Source organism: Centroberyx gerrardi, unplaced genomic scaffold, assembly GCF_048128805.1.
Source record: "Centroberyx gerrardi isolate f3 unplaced genomic scaffold, fCenGer3.hap1.cur.20231027 Scaffold_183, whole genome shotgun sequence".
Taxonomy (NCBI): Eukaryota; Metazoa; Chordata; class Actinopteri; order Beryciformes; family Berycidae; genus Centroberyx; species Centroberyx gerrardi.
In genome coordinates this window covers 5761-23403 of record NW_027605352.1, presented here as the reverse complement: position 1 = coordinate 23403, position 17643 = coordinate 5761, and the positions used below count along the sequence as shown (strand labels likewise).

Sequence of the window (17643 nt, the reverse complement as noted above, 5' to 3'; positions counted from 1 at the left end):
GATGACTTCCGCTGCGTAGAACCCGGAAATGTGAAAAGGGTCTATTGGGGTTTTTTTTCTTACTTTTTATCTAAAAAAAAATGTTCAAAATTTTGTGGCAGATTTTCAATAATTCTCACTTCCTCCTCTCTCAGGATTGGTGGAGAGACTCTGGAAGGAAGACTGTTTTTTCGGCCAGCAGTTCCTGAACGGCGCCAACCCGACTCTGATTCGCCGCTGCACAGAAGTCCCGCCCAACCTGGCCATTACCGAGGAGACAGTGCGGGCGTCGCTGGGGGGCGGAGCCAGCCTGCAACAGGAAATGGAGGTCATTGAAGTGAATTTAGGAGGAAATAACAGGAGTAACAAACAATACTAAAAATGAAATGAAGTGAAATTATAATAAAAATAAAAATAAAAAATATTTCGAAAATTAGATTAGATTAGATAAAACAATTTAAATTAATAAAATGAAACAATTTAAATCTTTACTAATTAAAAAACTTTCATTTTAGCTTTTTTATTTCAATTCTATTTTATAATACAAGTGAAATATATATATATATGTATGTTCATTAGTTTTATAACAAAACTGTTCAAATAATAATAATAATCTTTCTTCTATTAATTAAAAATATATACTGTATATTTTCTCCAATTATATTTTTAAAGGAGTAATTTCAAATCAGATCCAACAAATAACTTTTTTGTATTTCAAACATGACGCGATTTGTCAAATTACATCATTAAAAAAAATTTCCTTTTCAAATTAATGAAATTAAATGAAGCTATGTTAGACTTAAATAATAAAAATAAAATAAAATTAAACAATTAAAATATATATGTAAATATAAATATTTAAATTATTTAAATTTACAATTAAAATAAATATTGTAACATATTACAATCAAGCCAAGGTAAAAATCTGAATTTAAATTCTTATTAAATAAAACCATTATTTTTTAAACATTTTTTTAATTTCAATTGTATTGTTTGCATCAAATTTCAACATGCAACATTTAAAATGTAACAATATCAATTAAACTAATAAAACCACGTGAAATGATGTTAAATTGTTTTATATTTAAACTACAAATCAGGTGCAAGAAAATTCCATATTTGATTATGAAAAATTCATTTTTTTTTAAACACACAATTTAAACATGTAATATTTCAAATCAGTTGCTGTTCATCTAGAAAGCAATCTTAATTTTTTTGTATTTCAAATGACATTACATTCCTCAAACCTTGTTAACATAAAAAGAATGATTCCACTAATTAGCTCATTTGCATAATTCAGTGGGGAAACGTCTTCCTGGTGGATTATTGGCGGTTGGACGGCCTCACGCCAAATACAGTCAACAGGAAGCAGAATTACATCACAGCGCCACTCGTCCTGCTTCATCTGAACAACGACAACCTGCTGCTGCCCATCGCCATCCAGGTGACCTCTGACCTTTCCTTTCCTAGTTTCCTTTCCTCGCTTCCCATCGCCATCCAGGTGACCTCTGACTTTTCCTTTACTTGCTTCCTTTCCTTGCTTCCTTTCCTCAATTCCCATCGCCATCCTTTCCTCAATTCTTTACAGCTTTCCTTCCCTTCCCTTCCTCCTTTCCTGCTTTCCTTTCCTTCCTTCCTTCTTCCCATCTGGTTTTTCCTTCTTTATTTCCTTGCTTCCTTCCTTCCTTCTGTCTTTTCTTCCTTCTTCCATTCGCTCTTCCCTTCTTCCTTCTTTTTTACCCTTTTCTTTCCTTCCTCCCCTCCTATGTCACTTCTTTGCTTCTGTCTTTTCTTGCTTCTTCCATTCCCTCTTCCCTTTCTTCCTTCCTTCTTTCCTTCATTCCATCCTTTTCTTGCCTCCTCTCCTAGCTGAAGCACCACCCTCTCACTTACATGCTTCCTTGCTTTCTTTCTTTCCTTCGTCTTTGTCTCCTCTCCTAGCTGCAGCAGACTCCTGGTGAAGGAAACCCCGTCTTTGTGCCTCAGGATCTGGAATTTGATTGGCTGATGGCCAAAACCTTTGTGCGTGCCGCAGACTTCTCCGAGCATGAGCTGCACGCTCACTTCCTGCGCACGCATGTGATGTCAGAGCTGTTCGCCATGGCAACGCTCAGGAACTTTCCCATGGTGCACCCGCTGTACAAGGTAACACTCATGTTACTGAGAGTGGGTTTTGGTGTATTTTGCTGTATTTATTTTTTTTATATTATTTCTGCTTTATTGGACAGTTACAGCAGAGAGACAGGGCAGACAGACGGGATGACATGCAGCATGGAGAACGGGTTTGAATCTGTGCCACTGCGATTAGCCTTAATAGCACCAGTTGAGCCAATGGGTGTATTTTTGGGGGTTTTTGTGTATTTTTTGTGTACATGTTGTGCATTTTTTGTGTGTAATTCTAGCATTAATAGTATATTTTTAAAAATCTAAATCTAGTACTATTTGCAGTGTTTTTTATTTAATTCTAGTACTCTTGATAGTGTTGTGTGTGTAATTCATTCATAGCTGATTTTTGGAGTGTTTGTGTATTTGTACTTTTGGTGTAATCACAGTACTTTTCATAGTATTTTCTGTGTATTCCAGCTGCTGATTCCGCATTTCCGCTTCACTCTGGAAATCGACACTTTGTCTCAAAACCTGCTGATCTCTGACAGCGGGACGCTTGCCAAGATGAGGCTCCGCCCATCCCTCATTAATAATTAATGGCATAATGAATACATATATTTTAAAAAATATTAATATTTACATTTTTTGTTATTTAAGAAATTTGTAATAGGCCTACTTTTCTTTTTAGTTTTCCTCTATGACCTGCTATGACTAACGTTTTACTTGAGCGTATATATAATTTATGCAATTTTTAATAACTTGCATATTTACATCTCAAACTTTAATTTGTAATTTTTATTGTATCATTTATTTAAAAAAAAATATTTTACTTTTTAGTTTGATTTTGTTTAATGTTTGCTAATATTATATTTTTTATTTTATATGTTGACCAAAGTATGGCTTCATCTAAATATTTAAATCTTAGAAAAATACTTTTGTTTTTGTTATTATCGTTGAAAATGTTGAAAATTTGCATATGTTCCAAAGTGTTAACTGATATATCATCTATATATTTTTTAGTAACTTCCATAACTAGTATAACTCTAATTTTTACTTTTTTCTAAGTTTCATTTTTGTTGACATTTATTTTATAATTTCTAATTTTTACCTTTTAGTTTTTCATTTAAACTTAATTCTGATCATTTCATCTCATTAAATATCGAATTTTTATCAATTATTCTTTTAGTTTTTACTTTTACTTTGTTTTTTTAATTAACACTAATTTATTTCGAATATTCATCTCATTAATTATTCAGTACACAGCGGTGGGCGGTCCCGGAACGCTGGAGTTCCTGCGGAGGGCGTCGGCCTCGCTGACCTACCGTGACCTCTGCTTACCTGATGACATCACGGGGCGGGGCATGGACTCCATCCCTGGTTACTATTACCGTGACGACGGCCTGCGGCTGTGGAGCATCATCCACCGGTCAATACGATTGGACAATGAAAATCATAATTTAGTCACAACATTCTAATTGCTACCTGAAGAAGTTCAAATCAACATGTGGCTTGGCAGATATTTTTAATAGACAAATAATGCAGTCAGAAAATAATTTTAGGAACACTTCGGCCTCAGGAATAAAAGTATGCAGGTAACCAACATGACAAATGCTCGACATTTAAAGTGACAAACACTCCTTTTCTTTTTCGCAATCTAAGGGAATCAATCTAGAGAAAATAAAGAAAAAAAGAGAAAAATATTCAAATAATTAAAAGGGGAGAAAACAAAAAGAGTGGTAACAAATTCAGAAAATGTATAATAATAATTATAATAACAATAATAATTGTGTAATGAATGGAAAGCATAGAGGAGAACAAAACACAAAAACAAAAACAAAAAATCTGGGGTCACAACATGGAGCCTTGTAGTAATAATAATAACAATAATAACCTTTATTTGTATAGCACCTTTCATACACAACATGCAGCTCAAAGTGCTTTACATCAATAAAAGGCAGATAAAAGACAGATTAAAAAGATAAAATTCATATAAAAGAACAAGCAAGATGCATTGCATTAAAAGAATCAAATCAAGTAAAATAGAAAGATAGAAGAACACAACAAATACTCCCACTTTTAGATGCACATTGTGAGTGAACCCATATGTTTTTCTTTAATTTACTTTCCCCCTGTCCTTCCTGATTCTACTCTTGATCCGATATTTACGTCAGATCTCACTGCCTCAGGCAGACGAGGATCACAGATTCTCCTCTTGGTCAAAAACCTCACCATCCACAGATGGATGAGAATCATACAGGGTAAAGCTCTGTCCCCCCCACATATAGTGTTCACTTGTGCAAGTAAGCATTACCCGGACAAGACCAATGAAAATTTGTACTTGCCCGTGTCAGCTCTGTTGGGATCCTGAACAGAAACAGTTAAAATGAAGGCTACTTAAAAGCTAAGCTGAAAAGATAAGTTTTTAGCAGTCGTTTGAAAATGCTTACAGAGCCCGCCTCTCTAATATTCTTTGGGAGGGTGTTCCACAGTTTAGGAGCATAGTTAAAAAAGGCTGCATCCCCAATCTTCTTTTGAGTGGGGTTTTGTACTTCTAACAAACCAGCAGTAGAAGACCTGAGGGCTCTTGATGGAATGTAGAACAGCAGGGATTCTGTAATGTAGGCCGGTCCTGAGCCATTAAGAGCTTTGTATACAAGTAAAAGAACTTTAAAATCAATTCTAAAGGACACTGGGAGCCAGTGCAATGCAGCTAAAACCGGAGTGATCTGCTCTCGCTTCCTTGTTTTTGTTAAAAGCCTAGCTGCAGAGTTTTGGATAAGCTGAAGCCTCTCAATAGACTTTTTTGGGAGGCCGGTAAAAAGGGCGTTGCAGTAGTCCAGTCTACTTGTAACAAACGCGTGAGTTAGCTTTTCAGCATCTTTCTGGGTTAGGAAGGGCCGCACCTTGGCAATATTTCTAAGATGAAAGAATGCTGTTCTGGTCACCTTGTTTATATGGGAATTAAAACTTAGATCAGAATCTAAGATAACACCCAGGCTTGTTACTTCTGACTTGATCGAGGGATTCAGGTTCCCAAGTCTTGTGGAGAGTTCTTCTCTTTTGGCTTTGGGGCCGACCAAAAGTATTTCTGTCTTATCTTCATTCAGTTTTAAGAAATTTGTGTTCATCCAATCATTGATAGCCAATAGACAAGTAGTGAGGGAGCTTAAGGCATCTGCATGATTTGGCTCTACAGAAATGTATAGTTGTGTATCATCAGCATAGCTATGGAAATTGACATTATGTTCTCTGATAATATCACCTAATGGAAGCATGTACAGTGAGAAAAGCAGGGGACCAAGACAGCTTCCTTGTGCAACACCAGAAGTTAGATCATGTTTCTCTGATACATGATCTCCAAGACAGATGAAAAATTTCCTCCCTGTAATGTAAGTTCTGAACCAGTTTAGGACACATTCAGAGAGACCAACCCTGTTCTCGAGACGATCTATGAGAATATTGTGGTCGATGGTGTCAAATGCTGCACTCAAGTCCAAAAGAACCAGAACTGAGACCATGTTGGCATTAGTGCTAAGTCGCAAATCATTGACTATTTTGGTGAGAGCAGTTTCTGTGCTGTGGTTGGCTCTGAAACCTGACTGAAACTTCTCCAGAATGTTGTTTTCATTTAAAAAGTTGTTAATTTGGTTAGAAACCACTTTTTCAAGTACCTTACTTAAAAAAGGAAGGTTTGATATGGGCCTGTAGTTACTTAGGACCCCACAGTCCAAATGTGATTTCTTCAACAGCGGTTTCACAACAGCGGTTTTAAAGGCATCAGGAAAAACCCCAGTCTCAAGTGATGTATTAATGATTTTCAGAGCAGAGTTTGAAACACTATTGAAAACCCTCTTAAAAAATGTAGTGGGGACAGGGTCAAGAGAGCAGGTGGAAGATTTACTCTCTATTACCATCTTATTAAGTTCTGCAACAGAAATACTAGAAAATGCCCTCATGGATGTTTGACTTTTACAAGGTTGGTTATTGAAATTACCAGCACCTGAAGCGATACTAGCCCTGATAGTTGTGATTTTGTTTTTAAAAAAGTTAGCAAATTCCTCACATTTTGCATCAGAGGCTTGGCTTAAAATGTCAGAGACAGGGGCAAGATTCAGCAGTTGGTCAATGGTGGAAAACAGTATTCTAGGATCACTCCCGCTCTCTGTAATGATCTTTGAGAAATGGACCTTTCTTGCAGCACGTACAGCATTGTTATATGCAGTTAAGGATTCTTTATAAATGCTATGATGGACCTCAAGTCCAGATTTTCTCCACTTCCTTTCTGCTGCTCTACATGTTCTCTTGAGCTCACAGACAGAGTTATTTATCCATGGTGATATTTTGCCACTTAACCTCTTTTTGACCTTGAGTGGGGCCACTTTGTTCAGTGTATTACTCAGATTGTTATTGAAAGCATCAACCATTTCATGTACTGAGCAGTTTAGATGACATGAGTCCAGTTCTCTTACAAGCTCTGAGAACTCAAGTTCTGCTGTTGCATCTAGGAACCGCTTTTGAGCAACAATTTCTTTCATGTTCCTGGTTACAATCAAATGAGCATCAAAGAACACACAGTAGTGGTCGGAAACAGAGACATTAGACACTGATACATTGTCAATCGTTACTCCTTTCGTCACGACCAGGTCGAGTGTGTTACCATGTTGGTGTGTAGCCTCAGTGACATGTTGAGTGAGTTCTAAACTGTCCAGTAGGTTGATGAATTCCATAGCCTTCGAATCAGACATATTATTTATGTGAATGTTTAGATCACCATTCAAAATTATTCTATCATATCTGGTGATAATAAGTGATGCCAATTCAGAGAATTCTGGGAGAAAAAATGGTAGTTGCCTAGGTGGCCGATAGAGTGTTAAAATAAGTACTGGAGCTTCAGCCTTGAGGACAAAGGCCAGATATTCAAAAGACGAAAACTCTCCTAGGTCAACCTTTGTACAGTTAAACTGATCTGAGTAGATTGCGGCTATTCCACCCCCTCGTCTGCCCCGTCTGACTGACTGATAGAAGTTGTAATTTGGAGGACATGCTTCAATAAGTGTAGCATTGCTATTTTCATCTAACCAAGTTTCCGTTAAAAACATGAAATCAAGTTTAAAATTAACAATAAGATCATTAATTAAAAATGATTTGTTTGTTAGTGACCTAACATTTAGTAAAGCTAATTTTGAAGTTTTGACCGGGCCTGAACCCGAGTGATGAGGGACACATATCCAACTGTCAAGTTGTTTCACACTTATCAAATTTGATAAGTTTGCAGCATGGAGAGGGTACGTCTTGCTTATTCTACTGCTAGTCAAAACAGGAATGGGGAAAGTTACAGGCACTGACGTAAAAACTCTTGGTGGTGGTTGTGATCCAGCAATACGTGTATTGGGTCCCAGCTTGATATGGGAAATTTCATGAGTACCAGCTACAGTGTAGCAGGGACCCCAAGGCCATCAGTTGTTTGCTTCTCCGGTGTTGATATCAGCAACGCTGGTGTGACACAGTGCGCTTGGCGCCTCCAGGATGGATGAAGGTCGAGGGGGGGCAGGGAGGGGGAGGACGTCTGGGAGTTGAAGAGGGGGGGCATGGGTGAGGGGGACGAGGGGGGAGAATTGAAGAGCGGGGCTGTGGGGGTGGTGGAGCCTGAGGGCTGGCTAGGACGGGGCGGGGAAGCGGTCGAGGGGTGAGTTTAAGTCCAGCATTCACCAGTTCTTCCATCTTATCTGTGAATCCTAATAGAGGGGAGGCGGGGGAGAGGGAGAGGGAGGGGGAGGGGGAGGGTGACTTGGAGGAACAGAGAGCTCCAAGCTGAGGCTGGGACTGGGGCTGCGGTGAGAGTGACTGGTCATCTATGGGTTGCTGTTGAAGTTGGGACTGAAGTGTGTCAGAGTTGAGTGCATCCGGGAGGGGGGCAGATGGGTGATGAAGGGAGTAGAGGAGATTGTCCGTTAGTAGTTTCACTCCGGACCCGTTTAGATGGCGGCCATCTGCTCTGAAAAGGTCTCTACGCCCCCAGAACAGGTTAAAGTTATCAATGAAGTTCAGTCCTTTTAAATTGCAGGTTTTGGACAGCCATGTATTCAATCCAAGTAGCCTGCTAAACTTATTGATTCCTCTGTCAGCTGTTGGTAATGGCCCACTGATAAAGGATTGAATCTCTAGTTTGCCAAGTCTGTTAAAAAGTTCAATGAAGTCCAGCTTCAGCAGTTCCGACTGCTCTTTGCAAATATCATTTGTCCCCACATGTACAATGATTTGATTCATTTCTGGGTGGTCAGACAGTACTTGGGGGATTTTTTCACTGATGTCACAGACCATTGCACTTGGAAAACAACATGTTTTGATCATCTTACCGCTTATGTTTCTGATAGCGGCGTCTCCAACAATGAGAATGTCCGGCACAGGTGTCTGCTCCACTGGGGGGCCAGGCTTCTTGTCCGTCCAAGCCTTTGACTTTAACCCTTTATCTGTGCGCACCTTAGTCCGTCGCCATTCTTCCTTGTGCAAATGATCAATAGTGGTCGCCATTTCTGATTCACACAGATTCAATAGTGGTTCAAATCTATTTTCCAGCCGTAGTGTCGGGGATGACTGCAGTCTCTTATTTGCATTAGTCTGCTGTCTATTTGTGTGATTATTTTTGGGCTTTGCACCCAGCGTATACCAGTGGGTAGTAGACTCAGTCTGTTCAGTTAGTTTCTTTGGTACTGGTTCAGGTTTACCAAGTTTTGGGAAGGTTATGGAATCATTCAATGCTGGCACTTCATTAGCACTCTGAGCCTGAGTTCTAGGCTGTTTTAACTCACCGACTGAAGACATTGGAAGTGTGTCATGAAGTTCTCTGTCATTTTCCAGTGCAAAAATTCTGGTTTCTAGCAGAGCAATCTTCTGTAGCAGTTTATGGCAGTCCAGAGTGTGAGGAGGCATCGTGTATTCCCGAATGGTGAAAGAGTTTTAAAAATAGGTGATCACGACCTCTATCACTTTAATCCTGTAGAATTAGTAGTTAACAGGAACTCCCACTCGTATTTTTGTGCAATGCAGCCGGAAAAACAGGAAAATATTGCCGAAAAATTGATAAGCAGGCAGGAGCAAAGCAGGAGCAAAGCAAAGAGCGTCTGTAGTGCTGTAGTGTTATTTTTTTTGTTGTGTTTTTGTTTGTATATCGATAAAATAGTAAACAAAAATATATCAATTAAGACATGGCTTACGCATGCAAAAATCACGTTACATTATCAAACTTATTTTCGCCGCATCAGACTGCATTGCACTGTAGTGGAGATATTTTGACATTTGGAGCCCATTTGGACTCATATTAGCAGCAAGAAGCTAGTGACCGAGCTCAGACAGCTGACTCCAGAGTCAATATTGTCTGTGTGTCCAAGTACTACAGGTATGTAAGAGACAAATTATATATTGGTCCAAAATTGCCGAACTTATCCTTTAACAAAGTCAAAAACTTGAGCTACTATTTTCTCTAAATGATGAACTCATTTCATGTAAACCTTTTTTTTTTCCTTGTAGGTATTCCTGCCTGATTTGCCATGGTGTTCCTTAGCAAAATTAGAAAGACAGAAGATTTACATCTTTTGTCATCTGATCAGTTTGATAGATAGACAAAATTTTGACAAATCCTGTTGTAAATCTTATTAATATAGCATCTTTCAAATTTATCAAATTTTCAGAGGAGCGTGTACAGCGCTCCGGAGGTGAAATGATGTGTTTTATTTTTTAGTTTAACTTGGGAGCAAGATCTATCTCGTGCAGGGGCATGTCTAAGGGAGTGGCCCCTGAAATCTGATTGGCCACCCCCAAATCCTGAGTTATGATTGGATGATGGCCATGTTAGAGGTGGGACCATCAGGCCAGTGCATTTTTTCCCCCAAAACTATTCTCCTGTGCTCCAAGAAACACGCCATGGGGAGCGAAGAGAAGAGCAAATTAGGGATTTTTTAATGTGAAAAAAAAAACTATGTCTGACCAAACTGAATGGCAAACACAAACGCAGCACACAGCTGAAGATAAAAACCAAGAGGGAATGTTAGCAGCCTACATTTTTTTATATGCATACAGTAGACAGTGATGCCTGATAATTCTGGTTGTTTTCAACCTGGGCTTTGTATGGAGGATTAGGGCCACGTGAAAAATTTAATTCTGAGTTCTGAGTTTAATGTCAGAATTCTGAGAAAAAAAGTTCAAATTCGGAGTTTTCAGAATTCCAAGTTTAAAGCTGCACTAAGCAATTTTCCGACCACTAGAGGGAGACAGATACCGCAGCACATTTGTAAACACACAGCAACACTGCTGGGCTACAGAAGCCCCTTTGGACAAACCGTGCATAAAGGCTAATGGCTAGAATAAACGTTCCTGCGGAGAAATGTTGCCGGTTACCAGTCTCGCTTTGCCAGGTTTTTCTCCTGCTAAAGGTCACATGTCCCACAATGACGAGTGAAGAGGCAGGTAGCAAGTTTACTGGTTTAACAAGTTTACTGGTTTAACAAGTTTACTCGCTCGCTTCACTGATTCCATTACGAGAATGTTTTTCAGGGATGGGAGGGGGAGAGCGCCGCTTTCAAACAGCGAGGGAGGAGACGAGCTAGTTTTAAAAAAAGGAGAAGCTGCTGAATGGGTCGGGAGGAGCTTCGACCGAACATGACAACAAGCTTCAGAAAACCTAGAAATGGGAACGAAAGTTTATGATGTGTTCATTATTAAAAATGACAAAAGACGAATTGAACCAAAATACAATTGTGCCAAGTTACAAAAAAAAGTAAAACTTCTGAGCTGCGTTCTGATTGGCCCACAGGTATGTAGAGACCGTGATCAGCTACTATTACCGTGGCGACGACGATGTCATCAGGGACCCGGAGCTGCAGAGCTGGATCAACGAGATCGTTGTCTTTGGTCGCCTAGGTGGTGAAAAGAAAGGTCAGAGTACTTTAAACTCGTAGTACTGCAGTGCAGTAACTACAATACATTAACTACAGTACTTTAATGGCAGTACTTTAACTGCAGTACTTTTACTACAGTACTTTAACTGCAGTACTTCAGCTGCCGTAGTTTTACTGTAGTACTTTTACTGCAGAACTTTTACTATACTTTAACTACAGTACTCTTACTACAGTATTTCAACTGCAGTACTTTTGCTTATTTCAATACTTTAATTTTATGATTTCAAAATAAAAGTGGAATGAAGTAAAATTGTAATTGTATGAAGAAAAAAAAATGTAAAAGTTTTTTGAAAATGAATAAATAAATAAATTAATTAATATGTTTTCATACTTGCAAAACTTGCACGTAAAATCACATGAAGCAAATAAAGAAAAAATCCAATTGTCTCTCTCAGGTTTCCCAAAATCCTTCATTTCGGTGTCAGAGCTGGCGTACTTCGTTACCATGGTGATCTTCACAGCAACAGCGCAGCACGCTGCCGTAAACAACGCACAGGTGAAACCAAGGAGGTTCTATATTAACTGGAGGATGAACGGAAAAATGGCCGCCCATTCATTTGAACGTAAGCTGCTCACCCAGCGCATACGGCAAAAAATGTTTTCTTCCTCGTTTACTTCCGTGATGTGCGGCCCACGGGTCATGAGCAGTAGTGTCTGCTTACGTATTCCCGCCAGGAGTAGCGCGCCCACGAGCGAGCTAGCGAGCCCAGTCAGCCCCCAGGCGTCAGGTCTCAGCCTTGCTTCCAATTTGACATGGTGGCCAACGGTGGTACTGCAGCCTAAAATTCACCTGCGGCCCAAAAAGCTTTTTTCCCATAGACGAACATTGTAAAAGACAGTCCTCTAAAACTGTTCAGAAGATACCTACAACACCACACAAGACCTTAAAACACTCTTTGAATTATGTATTTTTTAACCATGAAGGTTGTTGAAGTCGCGCTCTCGTCATCAAGTGAGCAGGTCGGGAGCGAGCAGCTGCAGCTGGGAGCGTGGAACGGACAGTTTGGTGGGGGAGGGGCGAGCAGAGCAGAGAGAAGGAATCTCCTAAAATTAAAATCTAAAACTTTTTAGATATCAACTTTTGATTACTCACCAGTCAATATTATATAAAATATTATAATATTAATACATATTTATATGAATACAATTAATATTTATATTAGTATTATAATTAATTATATTTATATATTAATTAAATGTATTATATAATTATATTAATATTTATATTAATACATATTAGTAAGTATTCAGCCAGTAGTTGATAGAAGTCATTTGCTTGCAACTCTAATTTCCACGTCACTATTCCATTGTGAGAAGTTGTCTTAAGTTTATATTAAAGATAAAGATGTCATCACTTTTGTTATTACTAGGCAGGTTTCCCCAAGCATATCTGCTCATTCAATCTTATAATGTTTACATTTCTCCCAAGCTTGACTGAAGCCGCACATGTAGACCAACTTCATGAGTATGCATGTTGTGTTTCCTGATGTTCACACAGTCCTACCTGCAGCTGTCTGCTGGACACAGCCTGCAGGACCAATGGACCAATGTACATAAGATCAAACCCATGTCATGCTTGATGAGTTTGACTTTACATTCTGACATTTAAATGCAGCTTCAGTTCCTTGCTATTTTTATTTGAGTTACTTGGAAGAACCATGTAATGAAAATCATGAGTTGGCCCTGTATCCTTGGCCCTGTAGCTTTTACAGCACTTTGCTGTGGTAGTTTGACAACATGTCATCATACAGTCAGAGTTTATCATTAGTCTGTCAAAGCTAAGTCGACCTGGTTCACTTCCCTACAGCAGCCACACACTTCTGTTCAGAAACACAGTGCACCTCTGACTGGCAGCTGGACTCACCCTGCAGGCAGGTTAACCACACAGCTCCATACAATACTGTCATGAAACTGAATTAGAAATCGCGTACAGGGAAAGTTATTTAAAATCGTTTATTTAAAAAAATTAAAATAACATAAAGTTAATTCACAACGAAATACAAAAGTGATGAATAGCATGACTAGTTGGGTTCGCCAGACAGACCTGTGGAATACATGTCAAGTAGGCTAAAAACAAGGCTAATATAGTTAGCTTGCTGTCTACATCTCCGTGACATGAACAAGCGAAGAAAACACACCTAATCCCAAACCTCCGGTTTCGGTGATCAGTTCTTATCTGTACATATTAAATACCGGTGGGCTACTCATGTAAAATACTTCATATTTTAATAAAAGCGAAGCCGGACTGTAGGAACACAGCTGACAGACGGAGCAGCAGCGGAAGCAGGAGGCTCGTTCCCGAGGCAGAGCTCAGAGGCGCGTGCTTTGCTCGTACCCTGAGGTGACGTCACCCACAAAAAACAGTGTTTTATACGGCTCTGAGTGATTTTTAAAAAAATCGGCCTTCATGGTTAAAAAATACATAATTCAAAGAGTGTTTTAAGGTCTTGTGTGGTGTTGTAGGTATCTTCTGAACAGTTTTAGAGGGCTGTCTTTTACAATGTTCGTCTATGGGAAAAAAGCTTTTTGGGCCGCAGGTGAATTTTAGGCTGCAGTACCACCGTTGGCCACCATGTCAAATTGGAAGCAAGGCTGAGACCTGACGCCTGGGGGCTGGTGTTAGCAAGTTAGCTGTGTAGCTTCGGTACCGGTGTTAGCAAGTTAGCTGTGTAGCTTCGGTACTTGTGTTAGCTAGTTAGCTACTTAGCTTCGGTACTGGTGTTAGCTAGGAGGCTACTTAGCTTCGGTGCTGGTGCTAACAAGTATTCACGCAGTAATAAGCGGCAACAAAACGGGCTCTCTGTGAGCATATCACGTTACCAACTCACTTAGACAAAATACTATTAAACACTGACAGTTTAGACTCCGCGTCTGATTGGCTCTAGCGGCTTCTGACTCTCTTGTCTCAGCTCAACTCTCAGCCTCTACTCGCTCAGCCTCTCTCTCTCTCTCTCTCTCTCTCTCTCTCTCGCTCTCTCTCTCTCTCTCTCTCTCTCTCTCTCTCTCTCTCTGGCCTCTCTCTCTCTCTCTCTCTCTCGGCCTCTCTCTCTCTCTCTCTCTCTCTCTCTCTCTCTCTCTCTCGGCCTCTCCTCAAACTCTAACCTACTCTCTCTGTAAGTCCCGCCTCCACCAATAGTATTACAGGAAAAAGGTACGTGACTGTCATCTAACGAATAAAAGGCTGCATACACGAGAACACGGTAGGTTGTACACATTTTTACACGTGCAAGGCATGTGTGTCATGATGTATGTTACTACCAAACTATACAACTCTTTGGAACTTTATCAAACTAGAATAAAGGGGCAATAAACAAACTTCAACAGGGCTACATATTGTTACATACATATATACCAAAACATATAAAATATATATAATATAATAATCATTGTGTAATCAAAGGTCAGTATTTTGTATCGACTATGAATGTGCCCAGCCTCGGCTCCCTAATGGTTTGGGCAGAAAGAGAGAGACCTGAGCCTCCTCATTAGGAAAAGTCTACTCTGCCTTCCCTTGTACAGTGCCTCCATGTTGTCATACCAGTCCAGTTTGTTGTTGATATGCAACCCAAGGTACTTGTAATGTAAGAAAGCCCGTCAGCGACACCTAGCGTCATGAAAGAATATTACTCCCCTATGTCGGACTTTGCTGCATCAGCCGGTTACTGTGCACGCGAGGAGTGGCCATCATTCATGACAGTTCTTCCTCTTTACTTTATATTGCTGATTGTGCGTTCATGTAATTCTTGTAATTTGTTGCAAACTGGAAATCCACTACCATCTCCTTTGTCGTACTGAGGTTGAGCTGCAGATGGCTCTCCTTTCACTGCTTGACAAAGCTCTCTGCCAGACTCCTCATTGCTTTCACGGATGCATCCCACAATAGAGGAGTCATCAGTACTTCTGGAAGTGGCATAAACCAGTTGGTGAAACCATGGTGATCTTCACAGCAACAGCGCAGCACGCTGCCGTAAACAACGCACAGGTGAAACGAGCAGAGATCCTGTTCAGACCCGCGTGTTCAGGTCTCTGCCTGCAGCACTGCGACACGTTCAGTGACCTAACTCCACTAACGTTACTGAAACACCACAAGATGACGTCACCTACCGTTAAAGTCTGCAGGGCAGAAGAAGAGTTACTGACTGCAGATCTGTTCCTGACTGTGGAGTGTTATGCGCACATCAGGCGCATCAGAGATCGATTTAGATCCATTTATATAGCGACCAACTTCTGATCTTGTGCCTCTGTATGGAAACACTGCAGCTCACAGTCAGAGACGCCCTCTAGAGGCCAACTGACGAAGCATCATCTCACTAAGTGTTACCTGACTGACTGACTGACTGACTGCCTGACTGACTTTGCCTTGTGATGACCTCGGCTGCGGCGTGGGAAAAACAACAGCATCTTCCTGTTTGCATTTCAAAATAAAAGCGCACAACATTCATAATCACATTTAAAAAAATATATTTTTCCTTTTTCGTCTGCAGTTGGATTATTTTGGCTGGATGCCCAACGCCCCCGTCGGCATGCAGTTGCCCCCCCCGGCCACCAAGGGGCGTTGCAGCGAGAGCAGCCTATTGGCCAGTTTCCCCGACGTGAATGCCGCCGTGCACGGCCTCGCCACCGTCTACCTGCTGAGCAAGAAACCTGCCGATTATGTATGAATATAAAACATAAAATGTTATTATAAGAGGATAGAATTATGTAATGTAATATGAAACAAATGTTGATTTTTTAAATGTGATGTGTGGAATGTAAGGTAATAGAGAATATACAATTATTTTAGTTCTGGTAACATCCTATTTAATTTACAATTCTCAGTAGTGAAATATAATACATAATTGAATGTAATACAATTTACCATAGTTACAAATAATTTAAAATATTATTATTGCTTCGCTCCGGTCTAGGGGAATAGGAGCGCAACATAAAAATAGGTCTCCTTCCCTCCCGGTCCCCAAACCAAAGGCCAGCAGGCTCATGTAGGTAAAAAGAGTTTATTTATTTTCTTAGTGTTGCCTTTAGAAGAATTATGGTCAGGGTGATCATCAGGGACCAATAGGCAGGGAGTTCCCCCCCCGCCCCTACGGTCTCAGCCAATCCACGGAGGACACCTACTGCCAAGTTACATCACACAGACAAACGAGTCAATACGACCCACGGTGGTCAATTATGTAATGTATGGAATATAAGATAATAGAGTATCATGGAGCATGTAGAATATAAACGTTTTCTTCTGTAAAATAGGACTTAATTTACTCAACTATAAAGTGAAATATAGCCAAATACATAATTTCATATAATCAAATTTAACATAATTAAATAATACTACTTTCAATATGCTAATGTTATAATATAATCTATAAGGTAATACAATACCATGTAGTATATAGACTGTAAATGTATTTTACTATAATTCGTCTGTTAATTCTACATACAATTTAAAATATATGTATAGAATTCAATACCGTATAATGGAGGATATAAAATATAAAAGTGTGTAAGATGCAAAGTTATTTTATTTTTGAGAACACAATTTTATTTCCTACAATTCTCAAAAGTGCAATTATTAATACAGTAACATGATTAACCACAAAACAAACTAATTCAGTAAAACAATTAAACATATTAAGTAAAAATAATGCAATATAAGATAATATAGGCTAATATAGTGGAGTATATAAAACATAACATTATGTAATAGTATGTAATATATTTTATCAATAACAATTTAATAAAAGATACTGTAATAAATAATTTAAAATAATTTTATTTGAATATAAATAATGTAATATATTATAGTGTAATGTATAGGATATAAATTAATACACTAGAATGGAGCATATAGAATATATTTATTATTTTATAGAACAGAAGAATGTTAACAACTATAATTCTCAATTGTACAAAACAAAACAGAAATTGTTTCAAATAATTTTTAAAATAAGCTAAATTCACACTGTAAATACTAAAAAATATTTTAAATAATATAATGTAACACTGTAACACAACATAACTGCAATACAGTAGAATATGAAAATAATATAATAGAATGTGTCATTTATCGGCAGTTGCCCTGGATAACTTCTGCCCTCCTGACCTTTGACCTTTGACCCATCAGGTCCCGCTGGGCGGCTCGGCCGAGCGGCTCTTCACCGAGAGCGTTCCGGCCGAAGCGACGGCTCGTTTCCGCGGCGACCTGAAGCTGCTCAGCTGCGAGATCCGAGCGCGGAACGTCGGCCTGACGCCGCCGTACGTTTACCTGGAGCCGGCAGAGGTGGAGGACAGCGTGGCGCGCTAACGTTAGCGTTAGCATCTGTTAGCGTTAGCATCTGTTAGCGTCTCCGGTCGAGACCTGCCTCCCCACAATCAGTCCGCTGACCATCACAGCCTATCAGCTCCTTCGTGTCTACTGGCTCCGCCTCCCCAGCCCTTCAACTCGCCGCCGTCACCCCATCCTCAAAAAGCCCGCACTTGACCCGACATCCCCAAAAACTTCAGACCCATCTCAAACTTCCCCTTTCTGTCAAAAATACTTGTTGCTTCCCAACTCAAAACCTACCTGGTCTAACCTGAGGTGCCCTGTGGCTCAACCGGTGGAGCGCGG

General features: G+C 39.7%; 1 protein-coding gene across 1 annotated transcript; it reads left to right on the top strand.

Moving 5' to 3' along the window:
• Nucleotides 1-134: 134 nt before the first annotated feature.
• On the top strand, nt 135-17337 carry LOC144538446 (hydroperoxide isomerase ALOXE3-like; the record flags this gene model as incomplete). Its single annotated transcript, XM_078282490.1, has 9 exons — nt 135-307; nt 1280-1423; nt 1921-2124; nt 2563-2636; nt 3329-3511; nt 10895-11016; nt 11435-11535; nt 15524-15694; nt 17158-17337. Coding segments are annotated over 9 exons (1352 nt in total), but the record flags the coding sequence as incomplete, so codon positions are not given.
• Nucleotides 17338-17643: the final 306 nt, after the last annotated feature.